General features: G+C 37.9%; 1 protein-coding gene across 1 annotated transcript; it reads right to left on the reverse strand.

Annotated features, from left to right (window-relative positions):
- On the reverse strand, nt 1-10,301 carry LOC580144 (NF-kappa-B inhibitor-interacting Ras-like protein 2). Its single transcript, XM_780216.5, has 8 exons — nt 10,243-10,301; nt 8,057-8,174; nt 6,628-6,726; nt 5,488-5,535; nt 4,150-4,251; nt 2,754-2,847; nt 981-1,067; nt 1-218 (listed from the first exon to the last, which is right to left on the reverse strand). The coding sequence occupies exons 2-8, from the start codon at nt 8,153-8,155 to the stop codon at nt 148-150; spliced, it is 600 nt and encodes a 199-aa protein (XP_785309.3). The 5' UTR covers nt 8,156-8,174; nt 10,243-10,301; the 3' UTR covers nt 1-147.
- Nucleotides 10,302-10,375: the final 74 nt, after the last annotated feature.

Consider the following 10,375-nt stretch of genomic DNA (forward strand, 5'->3'; position numbering starts at 1 on the left):
GAACGCACACTCGCCTCGTAGGTAGTCACAGCGAAACAGACGTAAGATGTGCAAAGTTATCTATCTATAACCTTACACACATATGTGAGTGTGTTCTTGCTTCAGATTCCTCTTTCATGACATCAAAATGAAGGGGTGGGACAGTGGTCATGAATCGCCAAAGCTCTGCAGTTGTTTCGGCTTGAAATTCCGCACTGATATTGAGAAGGTTGATTTGGCTGTAGAGCAAAACAAAATTGAAAGAGAAAAAAATGAGAAACCACCAACAATTTTAAAACACCTCACCTTATAGTGACATCATATTGTAATTTTTGATCCAGAATGCTCTAAATTACAAATTGTACACAAGCAGAAAGTGTAAAATTCGCTGAAAATTGCATCCATTTCTGTTGTTGTCCAAGATGCCTTTGATGAATAAGAGCAATGCAATCAAAATAATCAAATAAATTTTAAACAAACTCTTTGTAAAACAAGTTCCAAAGCATATATCGACCCTACCTACTTTTATGGACAATGGAAGAGAAAAAAATCCAGGTCATAATTGGCAAAACAGATCGCCCTCCTCTCTGATTTTCAGGTCAGCAGTAATCAAGAATTCCAGTTGTCTGCTAGTAGCCACGAGTTGGCGCTCATTATCATACCGAAGTACAGATGAGCTTCTTAGCGTTTTAGTACATCAGGGGAGTGTTTCACAGAGACTAAGATTGACTTTACGTTGGACTTAAATATGGCAGGCCGTTCATTCCACTGTTTGCTCTCATTATTATGATCTTAAGATAATATTTTTTCCTTCCATAATGAATTGTCCAAAAAATGTAAATTCTGTAGATTTGTGACCATGATTTGTACGAGCCTGGAGGGCCCCAGGTCTTACAGGTGTATAGCTGATATTTTAAATACCAGCATAGAATCACAAACACACAACGTGAATGGTGATTTGGTTACTTATCATGAGCAATAAACAACACAAATCCACTTACTTGGAGGGATAGTGAGCTTAGATGTAAGAGAGACGATCGGCTGCACAAGACTACTCCTATTGGCTACCGTCACCTCATAGAATTGGACTGCATTCAAAATAGAAGGAAAAAGGAAATGAAAATCACATCAATAAAAATCTTTTAAATCCCCTCTGCACTAGTTTGACCCGGAGGGATTAGACCTCCCTGCAAGGTCAGTGACAGGTGGTTATCTCATCAAATCAGCTCTCAATTAACATAAGAAAAAGGGGACCTTGGGGGACCAATGGTCACCGCTTAGGCATTGTTTCTGATATAGAGGGCGCAAGTAGTGCAGTGGGGCTTTAAAAGGGTTCCTGAGATGGTATACGTTTTGAGGTGTCATGGTCTGATAGATAACGCACTGAACGGTGGATCACACTTCTCGTGGTTCAAGTCTAAGCCTGCTACTAATGTCCCTTTGCAAGATATTAATCTACATTTGCCACTCTCCACCCAGGCGTAGTCTGTGATTTTCTGAATTTTTTTCTTGAGCGCTTTCAGCTCCTCAAACTGTCAGGACCTATGTATACCCCCTCCCACCACCAGAAACAAAAATTGGTTGTTGTACGATAGTTGTCATTTTGACAAGTGTTACGCAACATTCGACCATCGTCTTCTGGGCTATTAGGTCAACAGCAGTAAAGCTGGGATAACAGTAGGCCTGTCCTAACTAGCTCGAGATTGCCAAATATCCCGCTATTTGAACTATCCTGATTCTAAACTATCCAGCTAATTTGCATCTTCATCAGCCCGAAGTTGCAATTAGCAGGATATTTGGTCGGGATTGTCATCCCAAGATATCTTGGGATAGTTTGCAAAATATCCCACTATTTGGCAAAATATCCAGCTATTTGTCCGGTGCGTCTTCACCAGACCAAAGACTTGCACTATGCGTGAATGCTGAGCAAAATATCTTGAGCTTTCGAGGTCAAATCGCGAGCTGATGGAGACGCGATTTGTAACTTCAGGATTATTTTCCAAATCAGAAATAGCGGGCTATTTGGCAATCTCGAGATGATGAAGACACGCCTAGTAAAACTACTAAAAATTAAAGAGAAATTTTGCTCCGAGTCTAAATAGAAATTTGGACAGGCTAGATTTCGAGTGGTGAGTCGATTTCCTCCGTGTAAGTGAGCTGCATGATACGGGTGAGTGAGCTGAAGACACGGGAGAGCTTCGGCCGACAAAGTGCTATGCGTAGGGGCATAATTTATCGAGACTGAAAAAAACAAAATCAAACAAACTCTCTTCCCTTTAAACTTCAAATAGTAGATCCTATTCTTTATTTCGCATTATGTAATTCATGTCGAGACACAGAGATTTTCGAAAAAACCACTAAAAAGTAGCATTTTGAGGACTCAAAATATCCTGTACCTGTGTATAAGATCACCCCCGAGCTTTAAATTTTTTCGGGCAGAAAAAAAGTGTGTCTTATACACAGAGATTTACGGTATATATTTTTTGTTGTTGAAGTATTTACTGATTTAGACAAAATCTACTAACCAAACATCATCTAAATTGTTTACAGTGACACTTCTCAACAATTTCTTACCCTATCTCATTATAAAATTAAAAAAACAAAAAAACATGAACATTTTGACTGGGTGTATGTCCTGCCAGGCACATTGAATTCTATGGAATGACAACTTACAAAGTTAAGAAATGAGAAAACAAGGAAATAAAAATAGGAAAATGATCAAAACAATGTGGCACAGGTAGATTACTCGTGTGGCATGTAAAGGGTTAACTTACTTTTTTCTTTGACGGCCCAGTCACTGGCTGTTCTGAACTCTACTTGCCTCTGATGATTTAGGTCGACTTTATTACCAATCATCACCACCGATATCTAAGAGAGAGAGGGAGGGAGAGGGAGAGAGAGAGAGAGAGAGACAGAAACCAAATATATTCAATACTTTGGTGGGATTTTGTGTTTTGTCTTGATCTTGTGCCAGATTTTTTGTGGGATATTGTTGACCATTGATGCAAATGGAGGGGAAAATAATGATAATAAGATGGATTTATATAGCAAAATATAATTTGTCTCTAAGTGCTTTACAGATATCATTATCCCAGTCATCGGATTCACTCACGCACAATTAGCACCAACTCCACTCCCTGGGGAGTATTCTAACCATATGACACTGTGAGGGCATATGGCAATTACAGTATTTCTCTCCTGGGTATGGAGTGGCAAATGTAGATTAATACCTTGCCAAAGGAAAGTAGTGCAGTGTAGGGGATCGAACCCACAAGCTTTGCATTTCAAGGCAAGTGCTTAAACCACTCGACTACGACACCTATAAATATATGGTGTTCCAGCATCCCAGAGGTGCTCAATATACAGTTTAGGAGTCAAAAAGAAAAATCGGCATGAAACATGTCAAATTTAGCCTCGTCATTTTCTCTTGTATCAACATCTACATGTGCAAGATAATTTCATATTTCATCCATGATTTCCTGTGAATTTTGTAGTAAATATCAGAAAAGAACACACAGACCTTGTCTTATAAAGAGTTGATATTAATCGCAACTATGTACATAAGAGATAGGGAACTGTATACTTGCGATTGACAAGCGGATTTGCTATTGATTTGGATCAATCACACTTCTTTATAAGACGGGGCCCAGATCAGAACTATACACTAGGACCCCATGCAACAATCTCAGCTCTTCGTTTAGCGATAGCATGTGTGTTGGATTCTGACAACCCCCACAGGTTTTACATGTCTGAAGTTAGACACTGTTGGAATTTTCATCCCAGGGGGGTGTTTCACAAATATCCTAAATTGAACTTAACTCTAAGTTGGACTGAAAAATTACGGAAAGTAGTAGTAATGGTTGATTGAAATAAAAATCAATCGCGGCTCGAAAGCCGAATTTCAGGTTTTGTACAATAGTAAAAAGCCGTTAGCATCTTTGAAAATATTTTGTAAAAGTTATTTTAAAAGGCATAACATGTTAATTCAAATCATTCAAATTTTCTATATCAAGGAGATTTCATGTTCTTGCTGTGTAACTTATGAAAAGTCTAAAATACTTATTTTGTTTTTGAAGGCTAAAAATGGCTCTCGACAATATTCTATTAAAATGCTTCTATTAAAACCAAAAGAATACCACGGTGGACTTTCCCTTTAAATGTAATACATACCTCCTTCTTGTCCTTGTCTTTGAGCTTATCAATCTCTTTCTTGATGTGTTCAAGCATCTTGAAGGACTCCTGACTGGTAGTGCTGTATACCAATAAGAACCCCTGCAACAAGATAATTCACAGAGAAACCAAGTTAAGACATACAGCTTTAAAAGCCGACGGTATTAGTTTGGCTAGGAGGAATTAGACCACCCAGGGTGGTCACTGACAGGTGGCTATCTCATCAACTCGGCTCTCAATTAATATAAGAAAAAGAGGATCATGGGGGACCAATGGTCACCGATTAGGCATTGTTTTCTATATACAGGAAGCAAGTAGCTACAAGAGGTACAATGGGGCTTTAAACGACCCCCATATTTTGGAAGAGACATTTGTATCAAAAAGCTACCATTAGATTGTTAAAACAAAAGCTCAATTTACATGGATCTCCACACAAATATTGTAGTAGGGCATGTGGGTTTAAATTCTCATGTTCTGTATGGATGAACCATGGTCAAAATGTGACATGGGGCTGGGGTGGGTCTAGACTTAGATTTCTATCTATGTTCCATAGCTTGGAGGCCATTGTTGGGGCAACAAAAGAAATAGAGTGGTGAAGTGTGATCTCATAACAAAATCTATTTTTAGAAATTCTCAATTTTGTCTTCATTTTCCTAAAGAGCACCAAAAATAATGTCCAAATGTCGAAAAAGAATTTAATATGTTAAGTATTGGCTGACATATGACCATCTGAATAAATATATGTCCTATGGGAACTCATTGTTATATGCTCTGGCTCCTGTGACGTCACAGCTTCGGTACTCTATAGACTTCGAGACACAGGTTTTCAGCTGATTTAGTTAGCTGCTCAAATGACATACCCATCCACTGCTTGATGTTATCATCACGTGTCCTAGTTGGTCTACCCCTCTTTCTACTTCCATCACTTATATTTACCGGTAGGCACACATAATCTACATCCAAATTGTAACTCTAATCACTACCATCACCACATCCTGCCAGAAAAATATATTGAATGCATATTCTCCAAAAGTTTTATGTCATCTGTTCACTGCACATATTTTTGTCCTAACACATATCTAAACGATTCTGCATAAAGTGTAACGGATGTATCCAAAGGGTTAATATATGAGACATGTTAAAGAGCAGAAGAACAGCCAAACCTGCTTTAGTGACCACCTGTCTTTAAAAGACTGCATTTTTTGTTTCCCTCTAATATAGTTTCTCATTGACACCTGTATTATAGGAACCTGTACATAAAGACCACCTGCTCATAAAGACCGCTTTTCATGTTTCCCTTGAGCGGTCTTTATAAACAGGTTTCACTGTATAACTTACATCTGCCATGCTGAGATACTGCTTGGGGAGATCTGGATTGATTGAAGTCTGGAGAAAAAAAGAAAATGGCAATAACAATGAAGATAGCAATGACACTGTGATTAACAATGACAAGGGTGATATTGCATATCAACAATGGTATCCCAGCCCGGCACTAACGTCCTTTGGCAAGACATTAATCTACATTTGCCACTCTCCACCCAGGTTTTAAATGGGTACCTGATAGGATGCGAAGGTTACTGTAGTTTGCTCAGCAATGTGAGCATGTGTAAAATGGTGCCTGGCTTGAATGCTCCCCAAGGAGTGGAAAATGTGAAAACAATGTTTGCGGGCAAGCCTGAATCCGATGACTGGGGTAATGATATATCTGTACAGCGCTTAGAGACATCATCGATATATTAAGCTATATTAAATGCGGAATATTATTATTATTATTATGATATTAAATGCGGAATATTATAATTATTATTATTATGATTTGAATGACAAGACAATTCAAAAGGTAATGACACTGATAATGGCACTATCATCCACATTGTCAATGCAGTGAAATATTTCGGACGACACAGTCAATGACGTTATCGATAATGCTGTTCATGGCAAAGGCTAGAACAAGATCAAAAAACAAAATGACAACAAATGCACCAAAGGTATATGATTTCACAACACACATTTCAACTTCAGGAATTCAACAATGACATGTCATACAGCAAGAAACATTGCCACTCTGCGTGATAGATCTGGCAAATTTTCTGGCAACTTTTCATTAGTGTTTCACTATATTTTTGTTAGAATTTTGCAGATCTATCCAAACCACTGCATATCAAATCACAATAATATTTAGCCAGTTTCTATTGAAATGCAATTCTACCCTCAGAACTTCTCTCAATATTTATTTAAAAACAATCATGAGTTTTAAAAATAATCATAAAATTGGAATAATTCATTTTTTAATTTGCAAGATCTGCCAACAATAAAGCCTATAACCTCATTCTGGTTTATCATGATGTAATTGTAATATGCTTCAAATTTTTGTATCTTATAACACAGAGTTGTGAAAATGCGGAGGACTTTTCTTGCCAACAGTTTTCATTCGTTTAGACATAAAATCAGCGTGGCATACATGTACATGTATCTTACCAAGCCCTTGGTGTCGTAAAACCTGACTCTTTCTCTGCTTCCTCTATTCGTCTCAATGTTGGCTACGTAAATGTCTTCAATCGTAGGACAAGTAGTTTCCTATAAAAAAAATATTAAAAAATGGTTTCATCGTTTGTTCTGAAATTTCTCACAGAATCAACCAAAAACTTACAGCTCCTCGCAAAAGTCTCTCCTAACTACCCCTCAATTAAGCACAAAGTTTGGGTCACGCACGTTTCAGGTTGAATCAGCAGAGCTTTGACATAAATTGCCAGAAAATATTAAAAATTGTGAACATTTCTTTGTAGTAAATATCCAATTATTAACAAGGACTTCAGGGAGTGTGCTGAGTGTCTCACTCTTCCCAATATTATTTTTTTATTTTCGTTCTCTCCACTACACTGCATACGGACATACGAGCCATACGCGCCATATAAGTATGGCATATTATTATTTGTCAAAGGATTTGTTAACTTGGAGCTGGGGCCAGATTAAACTCAGCAAAGCTGAATTGATTCGCAAATCCTTGTGTTGATATTTGCACAAAGTATGTGCTTCAAAACATCCTTAGTCAGAGATTGCTGACAGAAATGTTCAAACAATTAGATAAATTGGTTATCTCCTCAAAGTGACTCCGTATATAGATTAATGAAAACCCCTATGATAAAGATAAAAAGGCGATGATAATGATGATGACGATGTAATGATGATGATGTTATGAGAGTGATGGTGATGATTATGGTATGATGTTGTTGATGATGATGTTGATGATATGATGATGTTGATGATGATGATGATGATGATGATGATAATGACAGTGATGATGATGATCACTGATGGTGATGATTTGAAGATGATGACATGAAGATGATAGTGATGACGATTATTGATGGTATGATATTGATGCTGACGATATAATGAGGATGATGTAATGATGATGATGAGCGTACGATGACAGTGATGGTGATGATAGCGATATTACAGGTATAAACCAGTTCTGGTCATGTGATTGCATTGTGAAAGAAACGTTGTGGAATTGATCAGAAAAGGTTGATCATCTAGCATATAACTATTGGTTCTGCAAGGTTCTGGAATCATCAAGATGATAAGAAATTTGGCCCAGTCTTGGTAAAGTTACAACCACTGTACACAGAAAGATGTATATGGGACCACTCTTTATCTACCCAGTCCTGATAGATGTAATAATTTACCAAATATATCAATTAGTAGGCTGTTTCCCGGCAAAATTTGTATCATCACGTATCAGTCAAAACATATTCTTTCACATGATTGGTAATAAGAGCTTCCATTTCATTTTTTGAGAGGGGGGCATTTCCAAAACTGGTCTCTACCTTTAATGTTAATAATAATGATAAAATGCTTTAACAATAATGAAATGATCGCAATAATAGTCGTGGTGGATACTTACCTGTCCGACACGGTGTGTTCCATAGATGACCTGCTCCAAGACGGCAGTCTTCCCCACTCCCGCTGACCCGCACACCACGACTTTGCATATCTTGCCCATGATCAATGCAAGTTCAAGTCTGGAAAGAAAAGAAAAGAAAACTTGCATTATGATAGGGGAGGGGTCATGAGCTACACTCTTTATTTTCAAAGGCTTATAAATTACATGGGTTTTTAAATGGGTCCTATGGGACCCCCTTAACCCTGCCCCACCACACTATCTACGGGATCTTCATCACCACGATGGCGAGGTGTGGACTATATTCAAGGTATATTCATAAATGTATATGTAATTCGGTCTATAAGGCAAATTTTATACTGTACATTGTTTTCATTGGTTCTGCATACTGGTAAAGTGTAGGTATTTATAGGAATTCAAATTGTAGAGAAAACTGGCCAGACACATGACAATCATGCACATTTCAATTTGAGTTGATATTCAACAAAATAAACAGGTTCTAATGAATACAAATCTAAGGCTGACTATTAGGCCTAAAGTTAACTTTGCTCATATTTCCCACTTATGATAACATCCCCCCTTGAGTAAAAAAGAGGCAAAAAAAAAAAATGGCATCTAACAACATTCCCTCCATTTTGAGTAAGAAAAATTGGGAAATAATAGGGAAAAATCAGGAAGAATATAGAAACTCAGGCGAAAATCAGGAAAATCGTGAAGAAAAAGAAAATAGGGAGTTTTTTTTTTTTATAATCGGGAAAAAAAATCCAAAACAAAATCAGGAAACCGATTTACCAGTAAATCAGATTTTCATCAGGCCTGAAAATGAGTACTAGATAGAACCTAGTCTATCAAACTTAATAAGAGTCTAGTCTACTAGTACTACCCAATGATTCATCCATGTTTTATCGTTGATTCAACATGGCGAAGAGAAAGTACGCATGTGCGGTAGTGGCGGAGCAAATATGAATATTCATGATATAGAGTGAAGTTTGCTAGAAATTACTGAATATGCAAGAGGTTGAGAAGGTTGATTCATGCATATTCAGCACTTTCGAAGTGAACAACGCTCTATAATATGATTGTTCATAATTGCTGCGCCACTACGGTGCATGCGTACCTTCTCTTCGCCATGTTGAATTGACGATACAACATGGATGAATGATGAATCGTCCGGTTAGGAATAGGTTGAAGAATCACCCTTTTTTCCTATTGAAGACTTCTTCAAATTTTAATCTCAAGTGGTTGGAAAGATGGCCAGAGGAGTTGAAAAACATTGTAAGTCAAAATTGTAACGACTTCCTCTTTACATTGTGAAAAACTGTGAACCAACCTGCCGTTTGAATCGGAGCTCCCTGGTGTTAGTACTTTCTTTAGTAGCAATATATCTATGATCCAATTCTCTCATTAAATCATCAACATTTGCTCTTCAAATATATTTGGCCCATATAGATCTAGATATTAAAATAGATTTTAAAATAAATGATAACAGAAGTCATTGCAGGTTATTTTTTCTGGTTCAGCATCAGGCAAAATGTAGGACCGCAGTAATAGATCTACATTACTTTAGACATGATAATAGCTTCCCAATCGATAGTTTCATGCACGCTCACGCGCCCCTTCGTCGGTACGGTGTAATTGTGCAGCAGTTTGCTGTGAAATCTGTGAGAAAGTAAATATTGTCTTAGACTACTCTTAGGTTTTAGGAAAAATTCTCCAAGAAAGTAAGAAAATTGTCACAAGAAAGGTTTAGAAATATAACAATTAACGACCTTATATCTAGACCATTATTTGGACAATTGATGAAGATAAGGGGTAAGTTGGTTTTTGGGTATGATTTAGTAGGGTATCTCCACGCTGGAGTTACGGGTCAAAATGGATAAGAAAGTACACTAACGCCAAGCTCGCTTCCCTCATACCTAGAGAGGGCAGGCGCACGTCAATATCGCCGAGCCTGTCCCATCCCGTGAGTAAGCTGTGCCTGTGCTCTATCCGCACGAGCACACTCACTCAGCTCAGTGCCATCGCCAGTTTTAATCAGCTCCGCAAACCCGACATTCATAACATTTTCAGTAAACAATTAACACATTTTATGTCTAAGATAGATATATAATGAAACTACCGTACTTAATTCTAAATTTCATGTCAGATATGTGTTCAGCAAATCAAAACAAAATTGGGCAGTTACGTACCAACACATTAGGACTTCACAGCCTCACTCCTTGTTGATGTATCAGAGATCTACTTCCGGTACCGGTACGCCGAGCGTACAAGGGGGAGCTGGAGGGAGGCGGGGGAGGGAGGCGGGGGCGGCCCTCGATCTTC

Source organism: Strongylocentrotus purpuratus, unplaced genomic scaffold (assembly GCF_000002235.5).
Source record: "Strongylocentrotus purpuratus isolate Spur 01 unplaced genomic scaffold, Spur_5.0 spur5_scaffold_17, whole genome shotgun sequence".
NCBI lineage: Eukaryota > Metazoa > Echinodermata > Echinoidea > Camarodonta > Strongylocentrotidae > Strongylocentrotus > Strongylocentrotus purpuratus.

Bases quoted from the DNA above. Each gene is read 5' to 3' on its own strand.
- LOC580144 (XM_780216.5), bottom strand. From the start codon at position 8,155: ATGGGCAAGATATGCAAAGTCGTGGTGTGCGGGTCAGCGGGAGTGGGG. The intron at 5,536-6,627 runs GTAAGATACATG...TTTTTTCTCCAG, and splicing joins TTTACGACACCAAGGGCTTG to ACTTCAATCAATCCAGATCT. The intron at 219-980 runs GTAAGTGGATTT...TTTGCTCTACAG, and splicing joins TAAGCTCACTATCCCTCCAA to CCAAATCAACCTTCTCAATA.